We start from the raw sequence: 20975 nt of genomic DNA on the forward strand, positions 1-20975 counted from the left end.
TAAAGGGTATTTGGGAAGAAAAATGCCCAAGCCCAAATAATCACTCACATTGTATTTATGTATTGGTGTTGTAGTTGCTTCATTTCTTCCGTCTGCACAGAAATAGGCTTTGGGCAAGAGTAAAGAATGATAACCGCGCTACATACATACATACATAACTATTTTATGTAGTGTACGTGCCTGATTGCCTTCGCGAGTTCTTGCCAGGGATTTGGGACGCTGGCCGGAACTGTTGCGATGGGCAAGCTGGTGTCAGAATGAAGAAGTAAACAAAGAAACGCTCCAGCGGGAACCAGTGAATGGCGTGGTATGCTTCCAGCATTCCATGCGGTGAACACTTCAACCCACTGGCTGCTATTTTCAACGCGCCATCAGATGATTGCCTGCAGGACTGGTCTTGCGAGAATGTGAGAGGACCTGGTTTGCGGTTCACGGATGATTAACTTTTTTCTGTTTTTAATTCCAAGGTAGACGTACTTTTTCGATGCCTCTCCCTGTGTGACGCACAGATCGCGTTGTACGGCTCCGCGGAAAAAGAAAAAGCAATTTTCGAAACTTATATTCGTGTGTGCCACCAGAATATTTTGGTCGGTCGGTGAGGAGGTGATTGCGGGAGAAACCTAAAATGCGGAGTAGAAATAATACACAATCATGGTGCGACCGACGGCCATCAGCACAAAACGAGGCAAAGAAATGGACAGCATACAAAAAAAGTAACATACAAACACGAATAAAGCGAGAAAACAATGGAAGGAACCAAACGCAAAAGAGAATATCGAAACTATTTATGAAGGTGGTGTTCGTCGGGTTCGTGAATACGACGTGTTGAAGAAGAGGAACGAAAGGAAACGATCTGTAGGGAAACCTAACCCCCGAACAACAAGAAGGACTCCAGCAAATGGGGGGGCCACGATCGGTTGGAATAATTCTTCCGAGCTCTCTCTTTCGCTACTCAGCTGCTTGGCAGCGCATCCTTCTTCCTTCATTGGCAGTCATATTTGGCCAAGGGTTGATGGTACATCACTGATGTTGCTCTATAGCGAGGATAGAATTCATGACGAGTATTCCGTGCGTGCGCGCTGCTTCCCGCTTTTTCGCTGAGTCCCACTACGACGTGCCCCGACGGATACACAGACAGACGACGCTGGGTGGCTTAGAACCGGTTTATCCAGTTTTTTTTTCTCCTTCTGTTCGTTATCTGCGATTGGACTCTCACAAGATCCGAACCTAACACGCTGCTGCGTGAATGCTTCGAGGCACCGTTGGCAAACACAGCTCGATCGACTCAGGAATGGCTGTAACTGCGTCCTGTTTCTTCACCTACATCTTCCGGTCTTTTGATCGTATGCAGCACACGGCGAGTGCAGTTGCACTCGAAGGCGCGACTGGAACGAGAGCCACCAACTCTTCGTCAAAAAGGGTTTCTTTGCACCGTTTCGTGGAACAAATTGTTCTTAATCTTTTTCGAAGCTTATGCGGTGCGCGTCTTCTCGCAGCGAGTAGTCGCAACCAATCTTATGCTACAAAAAGAAGAAGAAAAAAAGCGAGAAGCAAAGAAAAAACGGCTAAGCTCTTTTAACCGCCTTCCACAGAAAGGAAGGCTCAACGTGTGCTGGCGGTGGTCCGCATACATTGCGGTTTCGTTAGGGTGAGAAGAGCCATCGTACATAGGCGATGTTACGTTTTTGTGGGGCGTACAGAATTTATTCGACGGATGATTGCTTCATTCTTTGTACGTATGCTGTTGCTAACGTGCCTTCTACGGGCCGGCGTTCCGATCTTTAATCAGCTGGGTGCGGGAAGAAGTCAGTGCCCTTAACCTCCCGCGGCCCTTACGGTTTGTACGGGTTCATTACAAGGTGCGCACATACATTATGATATAATCGTGACGTGGGATTTGGGAGTTGCTCTCGGAGCACGGGCTGCCGATATCGGCAATCGTATCTGTAAAAAAAAGGGGGACATGATGGCTTCCCTTGGCTCTGACTTCCTAAGTGAAAAGTTCTGTAATCTCGTTATCATCGTTTCAGGCACTTTCCATTTTTTCTCTGGCAAAGCATTTCTTTATGTCAAATTTTCAATGGCGGATTTTGTGGCAGGCACGGAAACTTCTGCACGAATCCTTCCCAAATTCCCCACGGCGCTACGTTTTCGTGCGCAAAGTGCGGCAGTGGGAGGAAAAGTGAGAGAGAGAGAGAGCGCGTGGACAGGATGGTAGCCATATAAATTGTGCCATAATCGGAATACGGTAACCATGAGTAACCATGGTTGACGAAAGAACCACGTACCTCGCCAAGACCGTTAGCCAGTTTGTCGTTCTGGGACAGAAAAACCGGATTAGGAAAAATCGAGCAGCAAGGGCTACGAAAAAGGAAAACAGGAAACGAAACTGACGCTGCTGCATCACCGACTAAGGGCCGCTCAACCCTTCACGGAGCAGTGCGAGCATCACGCATTGTTGATTAGATAGGTTCGGCCCTGGCCCTGTGCTTTGACGCTCTGCGTCACCGCATCTCGTCAGCTGCGAGAAGCTCGAGTTCGTTCACACTTAGCCGATCGGCAGCCCCATCATTGAACTGCCCTTCAAACATTTTACAGCTCTCAGACCTCCCCCCACCCCCCATTGGATCCCCCCCCCCTCCCTTTCCAAGTTGTACTGATGATGCGTTTTCTCGTTTCATTCATTTCAGCACCCATCGGCCCAACGATTACAGCATTAGAGTGTGTTGGACTGTGCAGCCAGAACCTCCGGCAGATCAGCTTGAGCGGGATCGTATCGTAATTTTAGGGATGATTCTCGGGTAGCTCGGGCTATCGCGTGCGTGGGCTTCCAGGGTTGTTGTATCGAGCGCAACGTTCTAAGCCCAAAACCGTTCGAGTGTGCGTGTGAAGAGTGAAAACGTGAAAAGCGAAGCATAGCGAGTGTCGTTGTGTGTTAAACGCATAAAGGGTGGTGCTAGAATGGTGTATGAATGTGTAAGTTCCAAGTGAGCCAACGCTAAATATTGTAGCCCTAACCAGTGCGGGCTTGGGCAGTCTCGGGCAGTCGAGAAAGCCAAAGTTGTTCCAGCGAGAAGTGTGAAGGTAGCAGAATCCATCCATATTTACTCTCAACGGCGGAAGAAACATCAACATGCCTTCTCAACCTTACGATCTGGTAAAGGATGATCAAGACATCCGGGTTCCGCTGTACCCAGAGCAGGCATTCTACGGCAATGGACTGACATTTCAGGCAAAGGTAAGAGTGCGCTAGCAAATCCTTTAGCAATGTAACGCGTAAGGGATCATTCAATTATTATGTTGCTGTTGGGTCACCAAAAAAGAGGTGTTGAATCTGTCCATAACAGTTTCCCTTCGTTGTTTGCCGCATTGAAATCACCACATACACGAATGACCAGAAGGACAAAGCATGATCCTTCACTGAATACGATTCGAGTGCGCGAACGATTCGGACAAGCAGCATAAAAGAAAGAAGGACGAAAACATGCGAACGAGGATGTCGAAGACGCGATCGTACATAGCCTAAAATTGAGGCACCACTTAATACCTTACGGCAAATCACGGCATGCACGAGCTCATACTAGATGTCTTGCTGCTGGCCTCTTCCGTGAAGCTTTTCAATAGTAGCTCGATAGTCGAAGAAAGTACCTATGCACGATTATCGTAAATTCGACTCCATAAACTTGAGTTTATGTTTGTGTGACGTTATATGGCAAGACATACCATGCTGCAGGTCACACGAGTCTGATCATTTCTCAACATGCAAGACTTTCGTGTGATGCTCCCGAAGGGCGAAAGGGTCACCATTAGAAGCAGCCTCCATATGAGTGATATAGAGTTCACTATCCAGTTATTTTTATCGATAGTTCAAAAGTTCATGTGTGGATATCGGGTGGTGTTGTTCTTGCACCATGCTGAGATAGAGTTCCTCAAGTTTCTCGTTCTTACATACAAACGCCTCACCAAAGCCCAAATCCCCACCACATGTTTAGCTACTCTGGACGCTTTCTCTCATTAGCATTTGTGGAAAGGCTTCTCCGTCGATCGATTGCTTCTTCGAACTATCGCTTGGATGCGGAGTCTATCTCGTTATAAGCTTAATTGCGTCTATAACGCGAGAGTTCCAAAGGGCTAATGGACTTAACTGGAAACTATTGATCATTCGATGATGGCATGACCTGACCCAACCCACTCTAATCTACCCCCGCGTCGACATCATTAACTTGATCCTGGTATCCGTAGGCACCCCGTTGGTGACGTTGCTGACCTTCCCGAGAGGGTGTCTAGCGGTCGATCTTTTTCGTTCCAAATACACCCGGACATACGTACCGCTATAGGTCCCGGAATTCAAAATAGCTTACAGGTTGGGGCGTAGCGTGCATTTTAAAATGCAGAGCGTTGCATTCGACCGATCAAAGTATCTAGAACTGGTTTCGTACGGGAAGTTGATAGGCTGGTGCTATGGTAGACAAACTGTATCACGAACTCATAAGCTTGAGTTGTGGTCCTTTGGGTAAATGCCACCTCTTCTAGCACACCTACAATGGATTTATTTGCACAACGCCCTTGACGCCCTTGACAACGCCACCCGTCGTCGGTCCATTTCTTCGAACAGGCCCGATGGCCCTGGCCTGCCCTCAATCTAGTGCCGGAATCCGGAATAACCATTGCTTCTCGGTGTGTCCCGTTCTCGCTGTTAGACTTTGACGAACGGTCATCATGCTCGGAATGTTCTGGTTCCTGGTGATGGTGAAGCCGAATGGGGGTGTACCAATGAAAAACGACCGATAGAGAATGGGGTCGCTACTTTCGGATCGAGGACTTGATTTCAGATTGCCGTCACTGCGATTGACGCCCCACCAGACAAACCATTTATGTATTTTGCATTTATAATTGCTGTTATATTCATTCGATTCTCGGTTGCATATTGTACCATCGGCCATTGGTGTGGCGGTGCTGGTGGATTGATTGGCTCCAAACAAACGCTCAAAATAAAAGCACAAAAATCGTCCCCTCGGTAGAAACGAAATGGGCGAAAGACTGGAAAGATGAGCCAATTAAACACTAACGAATTATTTCGGGGTATCACAATTCCAGAGAACGCACTCAAACTTTAGCCGGCTGCTAATTGACCATGGAGCATCAGCATTGCACGGGACAGCACCGAGTTCGTAACCGTGGAATGGGTGCTTCCGACAAATGAAAGCTCCGGCTTTTCGATGTCGTTTTTCTTTTATATCTGTAATACATTTAACATTTTCATTTCACGCTCTTCCTCTCCCACTGCATCCATTCCACTAATTTCTCTTTTTAACGTTGTTTGTAACGAAACCAAAAAAAAAAGGAATTTAAAACTGTAGGCAGATAAATAAAGCGCAGTGTGAGTATATCAACCTTTCCTTGCTGAGAGAAACGTCAAGTCATGCATCGTAAAAAAATGAAAACGAATTATTTCGTCCGGTTGTGTTTTTAAAATTTCCTACGGTACAATGGTTTTCTCCCTCGCGGCTGTTTATTAATTTATGTCCAACTGTAGAGGAATAACGTTCGATAGGTATATGTAGAAGAGGAAGTTACCGTGAATACATTTTTCACATGTTATGCATGATATGATGTAGCAAAGGGGTATTTTTCGGGAATGAAAAAAACTTGTCTTCGTTTCACTGGAAGATGGCTTACAAATGTATCTAAATAAAGGCATTTTATGGCAATGATAGAGATGTGACCTCGTTCTACGCGGTTGTTGTTTTCAAATAGATACAATTCCAGCACTAGAACACGCAACCAAGCCTGTACACTCCACTCTGGTTCATAATTCGTGTGACATTTCAACACAGATGCATTCGCGTCCATAATTCCATGTGATGCAAGCGGAAATGATGAGAAGTGCAACTGTAAGCTGGGGCGACGAACCCGCAAGTAGGCCAATTAAAGGGCTGGCCTCATCTCGACCCATCCGTTTTGGGGGGGGGGGGGGGGGGGGGGGGGGGTGGAAATGTGAGGGAACTTCTTTTCCAATTTATTTGCGCCGTTTGCGATCGCGTTAAGGACTGATCTCTACATTGCTTCAACCAATGTACGGGTGGTACGGTTCAGTTTTTATTCTTTTGCGACATACACACACTCTGCCCATACCAGCACAATATATGGCACTTAAAATGCGAACCGTTCGACGGTAAAAACGATCATTTCAATTGATCAAACGGACGGCACAAGGAAAAAAAGCAACAGAATTGACCACGAAAATAAAACGAAACGAAATAGAACGGTTTCAGGTACGTCGGATCGTCGACCCAGCGTGACCCGAACGGGGCCAGAAAAAGTCAACTCATGGCCCTTAATCATTCCCGATATGGGTGGGCATGCGATGTGGATAAGTCGTCGCACATTTCAAAGGCATCGTGCTGGTGCGACTGACACGATGATACGGATGGGAGGCATTCCTGGCCCGCTCGAACAACAGATCGAACTCGACTCGTCTCGATAGTTTAACTCATTCACTTACACATGTCGGCGGCGAGTGAATCTAGCGGGAAATGGAAAAAAAGATAAAGAAATCCATTAAATCTAATGCACCGATAACGATCACACAAGATCAGGGCTTTATCGTGCTTTGTGTACTCGGGATATGGCTGCATTCGTGGTCGTGCATTTCACCGATCTAGTGTCAAATGGCCACTACAAAAAAGTAGTAGCAGAATCTCGCAAGTGATTAGTTGACAGTTGCCAATCACCCATCGGAACTGATGGGAGGAATGCCATATGTCAAACGGTCGCCATTTGTTTCCACTACGGGAAAGAAAAACAAAACTATCCGTAAGGCGCTGAATTGCCTTATACAACGTCATGAAAGAAATACAACGAAGCTGCCGTTGTTGGATGTAACCGAGTGCTTTGTTTAGCTACATATGGTAGATAAAGAGTCACGTGTACGCGTTCATTGATCGAATAACATGGAGGAGGCCTACGATACGTCGATAAATAACTTTCCGGAAAGCATCACAAAGCGTCGAATGCAATGAATTTTATCGATCGATCTGCTCAATAGTCTTCGGTCCAACAAAAAGCAATCTGGCTTTGTGTTATACGACGATGCGAAGAACACTTTATACAACCTCTAGAGTAGGAACTAAATGGACCATACAGCCATGTTGTTGTTGATCGGAGAACTGCATCAGATGCCGCTTCTCCCAACTGCTTTATCTAAAATGCGCCAATATGCTGTGCCAGGCTCCATTCCCTTTTGCAGCTGTCAGTTTGGTGACAATTTTATGCTTCCAGTTTTCCTATTTTACCGTTACCGTTGGTCGCCATAGATGGTCACCATTGCGGTTCATAACGATAATAACAATATGCCTCGACATTCTCGTTGCCTTGCTGCGTTCCTTGCGCTGCTATCACTTCCCACCCGGTGGGGTAGGTAACTCGGATGCCAAAACAAAGTGAACGAGCCATGAAAAGAGCATCCTTTTTCGCTGAGCATTATCATTCTCGGACGTCCTGTAATATTCGTCTGTGGCTTTCTTCCCGCGCTCCGGTGCCGCGTCCATCACCTGCCTGACGTTGATTGGACGGGGATTGTCGTTTTATTGGGAGAAATTTATAACCTATTATTATGAAATGTGCACTTTCCTCTGGTCGGTTGGGCTTCGATAATGATAAGGCCTCTGGCGCACGAGGCCGAACCGCGCTGTTGTTGTTGTTGTTGCTCCACGTGATTAGGTGCTATCTCAACCGAATGGATTCTTTCTCTCTGATGACTCCAAATATCCGCAGGCCAAACGGTGGCCAATTTCGGGTCAGTATCGTATTTTCTTCCGCAATCTCGTTTCCCCGTTTTTGTCCCATCCGCTGTTTGTGCGCGGCTTGCTGCGTTATATTTCCCCTCCCCAACTATATAGTAGATGGACCCAGTAGTCACGACCATACGACGCTAGTCACGTAATAACGTCAGGTTCGAGCTGTACGGGAAAGAAGCTACCTTGGGGAGAATCGCTTCCCTCCACACTAGCGACAGGAGGCAAAAGTTGGGAACGCAAGCTGCTGCTCGATAACGGAACCGTTGCGCTTCGATTCAGCATCTGTGTAGTTCTTCTGTGCTGCTGGTAGGGTGGATGAGTGGATTTGCCCCATTCCAGATTGCGTTCGGGGTGGTTGTTTTGTGCCTTTTTTGTGCGAACGAGAGCGACCGGCAAGTGACGAACGAGAAGGAACCAAAACATATCTCGTTGTCACGCTTCGCTTGACGGTTTTTCGCTTCTCCCTTTTTTCATTCTGCTCCTTTGTGGCCTCCCTTTCTGTCGCTTCAGTACCCCAATTACACATTTTCCTTCACTGTTTCCTTCGATCTCGTCTGGCAGTTGGATGAAACCTGCCCGATGTTTGGGCCCCCGTAGAACACGATGAAAAACAGGTTCACCAGCACCAGCACCAGTGGCCCCACTGTCAAGGGAGTTACCGGGGAGATGCTTCGGCAGAATGGTTTACAACATGTTACACTATTCTTCAAATGGCTCTTTGAATCATGTCGGGTAACATGCTGTCGCATTAATGAGCATTTATAGCAACAACAAAAAATCCAATGCTAAAAATATCCTTCAAAAGTTTCGTAGCATAACAACAGAAAGAAACGAAATCTCTAACTATAATAAAGTAAGGTTGTGTGTAGAAAAATCACTCGTTCAAAATTAATTGCAGAAAAATTTCGACTCAACTCAAAAACATTTTATAACGTTTGTCTAATGTGTGCAGTGTTCAGTTCTGCAGCACTTTGTTCTACAGCAACGGTGTTGTTCTGCCTCAGTTACTACGCTACCGTTTTGCTGCCCAGTTTCAAACCATTGCAGAATTACGAACAAAGTGCAGCACAACAGCACAAATACGGTGTGGGAATGAGATCCCGTTTTTTAATGCCTTCGACATGCCTTCCCTACGAGCGGCCTCGTTGCCCAGGCTATCAGAACCGTCTTCTGGTGCAATGTAAACCGTGGGCTTCGTTCATCGCGTGTCGCGTTCGTTTCCTTTGCGCGGTTAAGGCATAGGCCGGATGGGAAACCGGGTGGAAAGATGAAAACAAACAACATAGACGAGACGGGGGTACGAAAGAGGAAAGTGTTCAGGAAAAGCGTAACTACCGTTTGTTTCAATGTCAAGGCATCTTCGTTAGCCGTGAAGCAGTTCCGACTGCGAACAACTGGCGGAGCGAAGTATCTTATGAGCTTCCATACAACGGATGTTGTGAAAGAGCCGCGGGCTAAAGGGATTTTTTCGAATCCAAAAGAAAAAATCAACCAATACTGCTTTGATTTACCAATCGATCGATTTACACAAGGATCTGTAGTGAAGGGATCGCTACAAAGTAAGTCGGTCTTTATTTGGTCACGTCAGAAGGGGATTTGATTTAACCTACTCGAACGAAAGAACGATCTTTCCAGCACCTCAAGCCATCTCGGAGATATCCCATTTCGGTAAAACAATAAAGTGTTTGCAGTGGTACAAGGGGATACGCACCCACACGGTGAAGAAGATTATTTGCAAAAATGTTCTTTGGTTCTTTTCTGTGCGCTAAGAATGTATTTATATGAAATTTTTCTTCCTTTCGCGTGAATACTTTACGACGGAAGTTAAGCTATTTCAACCTCCATATACTGTTTCCGGGGCGAAGGAAGCTGGGGGTTGATTTAGCGTCACCTATCGCTAGGTCAACCATGTACATCATAATAGCTGGATGGAGAAGGTCTTCCCTTGGACGGTTGTGGGTGTTTTTTGGCAACTTCGTAAACCACCACCAGCATATTGAAACTCCGGGCGAATGCTTTCAAACTCTCCAGAAAGCATGGCGCAGAACGTTTGCCATATCCAGCGGAGGGTATCGCAAACATTGCAAGTTAAAAATTCATGAGTCACCCCCATATGGTGCGGGAGAGCGTGGTGGCCACAGGCAGCATTAGCATCCGTTGTAGCAACACGAGCGTGCAAACTCCCTACATTGGGGGAAGTTGCAGTGGTGGGGCCACAACGACAACAGCGACGAGCTGCGAAAGCATAAGTCCTAACACACAACTTTTCAGCCATTTCACTCAAAAGCCCCAACCAACAGCTCGAATACATATGCACATGAAAAGAAAAAAAACGCGAGACGGAATCTTGTTGCGAATGTACGAAGGGAATCGGGGAATTGAGCCCTGAGATCCTGAGGCACTTCGTGGCGATGTTTGTTAGGCCCTTCAAGGCAGGACCGACTACGGCGAAAAGAAGGCAGCGTTTGAATGGAAGAGTGGAAAATAATTTACCATTTGCTGCCCGTTATTGCAGCTTTACCAGCTTTGCGCCACATGCAGCGTTTGGACGTCTTTCGTTTGGTTGCACCCGCTCTTGTGCTGAGTGGTGTAATGGTCTACCGCTTTGTAATGGCGAAGGAGGCTGTACTACATGCATTTCTCAGAACTCAAATACATCCACACAGCCATACGCTTTGAAAGGGAGATGCTGGTAGTGGGGGAGCTCCTATGGGAGGTCGGACTTTGGAGTTGCGTTGACGGCGAAAAGACCAACGAAGGAGTTTGCGGAGTGGATATCTCTCCTTTTACGCAAAAGCCGAACTATGGCAGTAGGCTCGCGTGTGCCGCCATTTACCACCAACAACCACTCCGGCAAACATTGAAGGTTTTCTTTGTTCCGTTCGTTGGAAGCTGTCACACTGCTTGGGTGTTGCATATTCGCGTATTGCCATTTTCGCACTAAGCAGTACCGCCTGTCGTATGTTGCCGGGGTGGGTTCCAGTTTTCTTTTCCAAATCGTGTGCGCCCTTGTGTGTAGGCAGCAGTATTCCAAACCTTGGAAAGCTCACACAACTTCTAAAGAAGGCCATGTGTAGCGACGCTACGATGGCCACCTGAGATCACTCTCCGCTAGGGATTGGTTAGCTTTCACTATGTTCGGGCAGATCAAATCGCTTTCTTTGATGAATCGGTAGTGACAGTACGCAGAGAGAGAGAGATCATCAGTGTCATAACCAGCGATGGCAGCGATCTAATCCTTCATCGCTTCAGAGCACATGTGCGAAGTTCATTGCCGAATCGGACGGGTGGTTCAGGACGGCCAAGAATGACGTGCGAACGTGTTGGACGTTGAACTGTGGAACGTGCAACGGCTAGGCCGAAAATGGATAAATCAGGACCAGCCGAATGACTTTCGAAAATTGGACAGGTTCCCTTTTTAATATCTTTGCTGTGACAGCTTTCGCTTGCAATCATCCAACGCTTCACGCAGTTGGACCGCAAACCCCGAAGGCATTGGGGAAACAGATTGGCACTATAGCAACCCCGTCCGATGCCAAATTAGCCGATCAGAGCGCCACCATTTCCTTTTTCCTTCCTCACGGCCTTGTTTTTGATGGTCAACTCTTATCTATGATTGAATCACTGCATCTCACCATCGCCCAGTCAGTATCGGACGGGGTGCGCAAATTCTATCCAAGTGAAAGTTCCTAAAGGACCTATAGGAAAGTCTGTTTTGTGAGGATGTGTATTTGTTTTTCGCTTTTCAACAAGACAGTGAGGAGCTATTTATGGTCGCTGTCTGTTATCTGGTTAAAGATCTATTAGAACCAGATAAAAATGTTGACCATTTGTTGTTATCCGGATGCTTACGGATAACTCATAGAGCTAGGAAGAAAGTTTGATTGAGCTAGGCCTATTAAACGGGACATCACGATGTACTATGTACCAATCATTTCAAGTAGGACGATAATTTGTTAACGACATCTTTAGAGGACGTTAGAGAATATTCGGAAAAGCTATGTCTCGTGGTCGACAACTGAACCGTTGTTGGGCATTTTTTTCTTTCTTTTCTCCTTATGCTCTAAACAACAAGTGGGTTTGATCTGTATATTTGTAGATTCATTATCTTAAATACTTCTCGAGTATTGTTTCTTTGCATCGGAACTATTTCTCCAACAAATAACCCTCTTACTTAACTCGTTGGAGTTTGTCCATAATTTATTGTTACATATCAGCAAAGGTTCTTATCAGTACAGCACGCTGCTGGTAGCCGTGGAACAAGCCTACTTGAGCTTGAAATTTGATTATTCACGCAGCTTAAACGGTTCTCAGTACAGGGTTCTGTACGGTAATGCATTATCGTTAGCCATAACAACGTCCATAATGCCGCACAAAGGTTTTCCCGGCCAGGCGTTCAAAGTGTCCCGGTATGGTCAAATGCCAGAACCACTCCCTCCACTTGGAGTCCATTGAACCGGGCATCTATGTCGAACTATGCCTGACCATACGACCAATCGTGCCGACGAATCTACGGATAGACCAATATCGATAGCATGATTGCCCATCGATGGGCCATGAATAATAAACCCGCTGCAGCATAAGCGAAAGCCGACCATCGGGCGAGGAATTGCATGCGAAAGAAGTATGTATGTACGTGGTGGGCGATTTACCCATTTTGGGATTCGGAGGCTATCTCGCCATCATCCAGCCACCAGAAGCGCGAATCGATCAAGCAATAAAAATAGGAAATTGATTGCAAAATGCAGCTGCACTCTTTATGCACCATCGGAGGTGGATGGCAGTGGATGGGGAACGGGATGGGATAGGCTCCTTTCCTTCCCCCTCACTCAGTGCACCTGGGCATGCGACTAATTGTCTTCCCGCACCGAGAGGGCTTAGAAAGAGTGCCTCGGGACAAACTCCGGAAGCCAACAACACTTACACTCCCAATCCGCGCCACCGCACGAAGCAAACAATGGTACGCGCGCTCCATTCCGTATGCAGCTGTCGTCTGCACAGAGCGCAAAGGGGAAAGAATAGAAAGACTTGCCCATTTTTATTCGATTTCCAATATGCATTTCCTTTCGCTGTTTGTCCCACCCTTGTACAAACTCCCTCCCGGCAGCTGTGGGCTGTCAAAGGCAACACCAAAATAAAAAAAGGGCTAGAATCGGCTTGTTCGCTAGAGCGTACATTACATTCGCTTGCGAGTCCCGGTGCAGGTGAGAATGCAAAAATAGTACCACCGCGGTGCACTGGAGTTACATTTAGTTGCCGCAATTTTTCGCGTACGTCGCGTTGCTGTGCCATCGTGCTGTTGCATACAAGTAGTTCCCGTGCCGAATAACAAGAGTAATGTTGGAAGCCTTTTGTTTGCGATTCCGTTCCACAACGCAGCAGCAGCAGCATATATTCGGAAATGGGTTTATTCGCTAGAATGCGCGTTAAAAAGCAACAGGCAAATAGCGAACAGAATAGGGTCGATCTTTTTGAAATGCTTTCTATTACCACTTAAAGCTCCCGGTATGGAACCGGCTGGAATTGGTTTTTTTTCCTGCTACATAAAAGGTCGGAAGGTTTACCTTGTGGGATGTGGGAAAATGGGATGTGTATTGCAATGGAAGTGAATTCATCACTTAATCACTACTTGTTGGGAGTGTTGAATTTCGCTATTTCGTTTTTCACGGAATGAATTTGAAGCGAACCATTTATCTTGCATGGGAAAATTCAGTAAGTTGAATACTTGTTTTAAGTAACAACAAAACAGCAATATACACATTTTCCTTGTCTTTGAAATGGAACTCTCTGTTAAATAATAGTATCTTGATGCTTGAAGGTAATATTATTAGATAATACTCCATTAAAGTACTTGTGGAAAATACTCTTTTTTAAGGAAATAGAATAAATAATGTTAATTTGTGTAATAGGCGGTGCTGCTATAATTTCTTTTAAAGTAAAACGTAGAACCCTAGAAGAAAAAAAACTGGCTGATAAGTTTGTAAGTAAGAACCAATAAAATTTAATGAGATTCCGCTTCATACTCTTCTCAAGCGGAGCGATAAATCCCATTTCTAATAAGCGTCTAATGAAGGCTGGTGAACTGATTTGCGTACCACCAAGTAGCATCGCTTTGCGCGTTAATTAATCGTGAAGTATCGTCCGTCCGCGCGCTTTGCTGCTGCATCGCTGCTGTCTTCCAAAACGCAAGTGAAACTGCATTCCGTGCTTTACTGCTGCACGCGCTGCAAGTGTGTGCTGCAATCGACCGACGACGTAGCACATTGCGAAGACCGCAACTCATTATACGTCATCATTCTGGCGTTATGTCAACGGTGGCGGTAGTTGGTAAGACACGCTAAGTTCGTTTACCTCTGGTTGGTTTAGCGAAATGCTTCTGAAAGATCTTTCTTCTTCCAAACTACTCCGATCGGTTTGTCGCTGCAAAGTGTCTCAGATATTTTAATTCGGATTGGTTCTGATTAGGTTCGCTGTAGGTCGCTGTGATGCATGCAAAAGCAGCATTCTTGAAGGGCTCGCTGGATAAAACTAACCAGATGCAGCATGGGAAGAGAATGGAAACCTCATCGAACCGGAGCAGAGAGCAGATCCGCATTTTCGCACATAAATAATTAACGCTAACGTACATACGTCATCCCGAAGTTTTGCGACTTTGGAGAGCTGCCAACTGGGGGACGCAGAAGTGGAGCATCCGTTGGAGCACACCATTAAAGCACACCATTTAGCACCGGGTTCGTGCCGGCAGTCGATGATACGATGCAGGGAAGAAAAACTACCATGGCTTGTACTCGGAGCAGAAGATGCATGAACTGTGCGGTGCGTGTTGTTGTTCTATTTACTGTTTTCTTGCCGCTACACGCCGGCGAACAAGACAGACGATCGCAAACAAGCGCTAATGGCGATCGTCCTGCAACAAAGATTACGCTCACCAGTTCCTAGAATGGCTTAACATACCTTCTTGCACCAGTCTTGGCTTGTTTCTTAGCGGCGTATCGCATAACGTTACGCGTGACCTGATTCTTCTCAACTGGACATTCGACATTCGCAGTGGAGCGAAAAAATGCTGACAACCGAGCGAACAAGTCACCGTTGGGGGGATTCGTGGGGGGGGGGGGTTTAGTATTGCAATGGAAATAACCCTTCAATGCGTAAACGAAGCAAGCATAAAGATATGTTGGAAAAGAAGCCATTCTGCTTACAGTACGTTTCAGATGCGGTCTTCGAGATGCGAGTCTTTGAGAGTTACTATTGCTATTCATAAATTATTGCTGTAAATAAGAGCTGTAAACGTTTAACACCGCAAAGGGTTACCAAACGTCCACTATGCTACTACTGTTCTGGCCAACTTCACGATTTGTTGCTGAGTCCGGATTCTTTCAGCCATAGCGACCACCGCTTCCCTTTACCGCACTTCACTCTTCAACGGCCAACAGCGGTAACGCATGCAAATTGCGCACAGATCAGCATAAACAATGTTTGCTTTTCGGTCTGACGTTTATATTGTCTTATCCTGTTTCCTCCCGGCCAATGCGACATGATGATGTTTTCATTGTCGTACGGGTTTCCAATTTTCAAAGCGTAGAAAGGTGATTATCCTCTTTTTATGTATGCATTTCCGTTGTTGTTTAACTAGCAATACCCGTCACAACATGACGGTTCTTGGCTTGGTGTAGAAGGTGGACATGGCAGCACGATTGTAGCAATTGATAGCAAAATACAAAACGACAATTTCGTGATCATGGAGATACATATAAGTCTTTTGAAAGTACGAGTTCTACAAAATTTAAATTACATCAGATGTAAAATGTCGACCTTTTTTAAGGCGACTAATTTTGCTGTCCAATTGAAGACTTTTGTGAGAGGATGTTGTGTGACGAATTTGTTTGGTTAGTTCCGTTTGGGCGATACCAGCAACTCATCCAATAGTTTCAGTCTCCCTCAACCATTGAAGACAAACGCTCGATGTGCAGCTTCTGCCCCTGCTGATGTCGTTGATTTCACTCCCAGCGATGTAAACGCTTCATGAGCTTGTAGATGAGTCACAATGCTAAGCTATCGCTCTTTACGCGGGATTTATTCACTGTGGCAAGCACCAACACATCAATCCATCCGTAATTACAGGGCAGGAAAGTCTATTCAACACCTAGTGCCGCTAGAGCACGGTGTCTTCAAATGAGTCAAATTTCAATGTTTTGAGCCTTAGTTGTCGATTTGTGTGATGTGAGGAAGAATAGGATTTCTCTTCCACTTTGAAGAGAGTTGAGCCTTTTTCAATCCTACTATCTGTCACGCATTAGAATGGGCCGGTTGGTACCTCAACCATGAACGGGTAATGATCATCTTTCTCGCAGAATGTATGACTTAAACGCCGAGCTCGATAGATGTCAGTGTTGATGAGACGCTTCCATCGTTCGATTCCGATTGCTTGTCACGCCCGTTTCCTTTCCGTCGGAAGTCGGAAGTAAAGGTCCGTTCTGCGTGTGCTAACCCTCACCCCAAAACGGTGCAAACAGGCAAGATGTGTCCGACACGAGGCAGTGCAAATATATACGTGACCAACTTCCGTTTCATCCGTTCCGTTTGTGCCCTTACATCAAGCATCTCCAGTTGCATGAAGCATGAAAACCGATATAGGCGTACCCGTGTGTACCGTGCATCATTGCAACAGCTGGAATGCACTTTGCATCTGACAGCAATCACTGAAGGGTCGGACCCGTAACACGCACTCTGCTCTCCGTCCTCTCGAAACCCACAGCCGCCCGTTCGTCGTAGCACTTTCGTCATTTACCGGTGCACTTTGCATGGTGACACAGAGGTTTCACGTGCATATACAGTTTTTTTCCTCTGCTTCTTCCCACCTCATAACAGCCCTCTTTACCTCCCGCAATGCACTATGCTGGCACACTTCTTTCTGCCACTTTCTTCCTAGCGTCATTAACTCGCTTCCGTTTAGCTCTTGCCGAGCCCTTATTGTGGTTGCTTTTGCGTGTGGTTTTCCCTGCCCTTCGTACCCGCGTACTACTGCCCTTTGCCTTGCTCAAGCATAAGGCATTGTTACCTTTCGGATGCTCCCAGGCTTCCCCCCGGTCTAGTCCCGGCCTAAGGTGAGTTTAATGATTCTTTTCTTCCACAATCTGTTCCACCGTATCAGCAAGCCGTATCGTCCATCGTTTGCATTTCAATTTTGTGTACTTGAATTTTTAGTTCTGTTTGACCTTGTTTCTCCAGTGCCCGATTGTTTACCACTCCGCCCTTTTTCAGACATGTCTTTTGTTGTTGGTCGCGTTTTGCATGCTGTTGAGCTGCGTTTTCTCTATGGTGTATGGTCCACTTTACTTAGTACTCCAGTTCCATATCGGTGGCTGTGCATGTGCGTGCAAGGCAGTGTTTTTATTCGCTCTGTCGCGTCGATTTGCATCATCAACGCTACTAAGCAACACAGAACACGACAGGGCCCTTGCGGAGAAGTGCATCGGTCACACTACTACCATGTCCAGTCCCATCTCCCAGCAAGTAACAAAAAAGATAAATAATAAACGAAACTTTTTTGTACCTAACGCACGTTGAGAACTGACCGAGTGGGGTGTGCTTGAATTATTATTCACTTTGTTGGAACGCCCGAACACCGAAGTTACCGCACCGGCTGCGTACGTTCGTCGCAGCCATGTTTACATGTTTTCAATCAGAAAAACTTCCTCCACAGATCGACTCTTTTGGGGCGTTTACGGTTTATCGTGAGTCGCAGGTTTTTATTCAATTTCAATTACACTTGCATGCGGCTTGCGGTTGTTCGCTCTCTTCTGTACATTGTCCATCGTCCTACGGATTGGGTCGGTACGAAAGTTTTCAACCACCATGATGGTAAACAATTGGAAAATATTTTTCCCTACTGTGTAGGTAATTGTTGCTCTTTTGTGTAAGGAAGACAAATGGTAACGCTGAAAAGTTGTTACAAATATTACGTTTATTTAATGCGCCACAAATGTTCCAGCGTTGGGAGGCGAGAAAGGACAGCTACTTATTAGTAAACTCAGAACTTGATTTGTGGCCTTTACCCGTGTGCCAAGCAATGTTTTGTGTATATTTATTTTTTTATATCTTTCCTCTTGGGTGAAAGTAAATTTGTTTCGAAGTTGCTTATGTGCCGCATGGACGAACCTCAACGAGGACACATTTTTACCAAGAACGTTCTCGAGTGCATTCCACAAATATTTCTTTAACTTTTTTTTCCTATCTTCATCCAACGGACGAAGCGTCGGTTCCATCGTTTGATAATTTGACTTCCCGTCGGGTTTTTACGTTTTAATAAAAATAAAAGTAAAGTGCGCTATCAGCATTCCGTACACCGCGGTTGGTGCGCTGGCGTACGCAAAGGTAACCGAAACCAAGTAAAGCAAAGGCCCTCAAACAGCTGTCTGTGCGTGGTTTACGTGTCCAGGGGCACATGCGTTTGATGCGAACGCACCGGGCGAAGGAACAAAACGCATGGAATAGTATCGTAACGACGAGAAACAAAAAAAGACAAAAAACACCATTGGGTCCATTGCGTATGAAGTCTAATTTTAAACATGTTATGAAAACGCTAGTGAAGAAATAAACACGGAAAACGAGCTTGGTACGGATTTAAAAAAGATGAAGTAGAAAAAAAACAGCATTTCACTCCGCACCTTCTCACCGTCATCAACCTTTTGGTTGGTTGCTTGTTGGACTAGTTCTTGGTGAAAGATTGGCGGGTGGATCGTGCTAGCTGGCAAACATGGCACTATTAGATCTTGGCAGATCCTGACCGCTAGCGCCATGCTGAGTAAAAAGAGCAAGAAGTGATTATTAATGGAACCGTTTGGCGCTCGGAATTGTTTCCCGAATTGTGCATCGAACTGTAGGCAGTTAGCATCGTTTGGGTTTTATGAGCTTGGCGAGGGCAACCAATCCCCAAGGCTACCCCAAGCTTCCCGTGTATGTACGATTGATCGCTGGTTGGGTTTGAGTAGGAATCGAAAGTTTTTTAACATCATCCAACTGCTCTGATTCGATAGATTGATCAGATTCGATCCCTAGCCCTATTCGAAGATGCCCCCCGATAGCCGTGATCGGGTCAGCGTCCGACAGCCATCAAGAAGAAACATACACCACCACCACCACCACAGCACTATAGGCGGACAATAATAGTTGATTCTCTTCCCTTTCCTCCTAGCCTGGTAAGATTAAACGAAAACGAGGTGGTCAGCCATCACGCCAACATGCGCCATAACAGCTGCCGGACGTTAGACGTGGGTGCATTTCATTTCTTTCTTTTTTCCCCTGCTACGTTCTCTGTTTGTTATGGTTCAGTGACGACCGGTAAATGTGGGACCCTAACCTCAACACAGTGGAGAACGGTGAAAACAGTTGGGAAGGGTTTTATTTTGTTATTGTAACAATCGAGAGAAAATTGGAATCCAATGCTATCAATCCGGGAACAGGGTCGTTCCAAAAGCGGTAGTTTCTTTTACCAGAGTTTGATTAGAAAAGGGTTTGGTTAGCTTTTTTCCGTCTCTCGTCTGATCCGTGCAAACTCTTCTAATTTATAACTACAATAATCTTCATGGGGCTATTGGGAAATCCCAAGCTCAAACAATTTCAATGAGTGTTTTGAGTGCAGTTGAAAGACAACTGCAATGTGTCCTTACTATTCGACACTAATAGCCAACAATAAATTGTTGGGTTTCTTCGTAAGGACTAACTTTCGTTCGCTTGGAAGCTGATTGACAGCGCAAACAGATATTTGCAAGCGGTCGATTCCCTAAATATGGTAACTTAGCAGCAGTTTGTTTATAGCGTGATACACACTAAGGTGCCCATGAAAATGGAGCTAAATGAACGATCATTGCTGTTTCTTAAAAAAACAACTATTTTTATCATAGTTAATGATTGGATCTTAATCAATGTGTAGAAGTTGCTGTACTATTCAATTGATTTATGGAATCTTACCAATGATTCATCGATCCATAGTGCCACAGCCTGAGTCACAGAGGTCCGTTTATCTCACGGTTCCTCCTACTGTGCAGGAGCTGATTCATCGAACAGGTATGCACCCTTGCCGGTGAGGAATGCACCGTTTTATGCAGCTGGTGCCCAACATTTTCCCATCAACGGTACAAGCTTTCCGTATCCCCGTTACCAACACGCTGGAGTCATAGAAATTAAGGACCAAAGTACAGCTGATTGGTCACACATCGAGGGTAATAACCTTCTCCTTCTTTTCGTGTCCTCATTTATGCACCCCAGCTGAAGGTAAAGTGCATCGATTCAATAGCGATTCGAGCTGCAATGTCCGAGAAATTGTGCTTCTCTACAGCTGCATCCTACTGATGATGATTGGTTCGGCAAAAGTTGCGCCTATGCGCCTACCCTAACTCTCGATACATTTGATTGCAATTTGTTTAGATTCTTTTACGTCGGTACTGTTACTTCTGAGCCCATTCCCAGTGCCCAGTGCAAGTATGATTAATTTTGTAATTTTTCCTCCCCCTTTCGTTACAGCTGATCGGATGGCAGGTCGTACCGAGGCCCAGCAATCGAACGGAAATTGTACAAGCCATGCGAAGGATACGGGTACGTGTGAGTGGAGGGTGAAATTGTTTTCGGGATACGTGCACCGAATCAAAAGATCCATTTATTGGATGTAGAATTCAATCTAACGCTTCCGTCTTTTTGTTGTTGCTTTCTTTGGTTCCGGCAGTACGAGTGTAAGGTTCAAAACAGCAAGAAAAAGAAGGTCACCGTCAGCATTTCAGTGGAAGGTGTACGCGTGTGTCTGAAGCGGAAAAGACGAAAGGTAAGCCAATCGACATCAGTAAATTCTCACACCGAAACCATGGTACAAAACTGCTTTTCCATCATCGTTCATCAAAAACGCTTCGGTGAAGTTCTGTCAAGTTGTTCGTTTTTTGATGTATTACGTGCAATCGGCGAGCATAATGGCCCATGGCTGCTTTCTTTTTTGATTGTAGAAAAAGCAACACCAATGGAATGACCCGCTGGAGATAGAACTGCTTAGCCATCCCATCTACCGGATATTCTACGTCTCACACGATAGTAACGATTTGAAGATCTTCAGCTACATTGCCCGCGATGGCAGCAGCGATGTCTTCAAGTGTTGCGTATTTAAGACCAACAAAAAGGTGAGTAATATAG

The 20975-nt window shown here is 45.7% G+C and overlaps 1 protein-coding gene across 2 annotated transcripts in view; it reads left to right on the top strand.

Annotated features, from left to right (window-relative positions):
- Window positions 1-20975, top strand: part of LOC125771097 (capon-like protein) — a 62080-nt gene that overhangs the window by 4511 nt on the left and 36594 nt on the right. For both annotated transcript variants that reach the window (XM_049441322.1, XM_049441323.1), the window contains exons 2-5: window positions 2691-3238; window positions 20322-20393; window positions 20521-20616; window positions 20792-20962. In XM_049441322.1, coding sequence (XP_049297279.1) covers window positions 3134-3238; window positions 20322-20393; window positions 20521-20616; window positions 20792-20962 — 444 coding nt within the window. In that variant the 5' untranslated portion in view covers window positions 2691-3133. The remainder of the gene's footprint in view (window positions 1-2690; window positions 3239-20321; window positions 20394-20520; window positions 20617-20791; window positions 20963-20975) is intronic.

This window comes from Anopheles funestus, chromosome 3RL (genome assembly GCF_943734845.2).
Source record: "Anopheles funestus chromosome 3RL, idAnoFuneDA-416_04, whole genome shotgun sequence".
NCBI lineage: Eukaryota > Metazoa > Arthropoda > Insecta > Diptera > Culicidae > Anopheles > Anopheles funestus.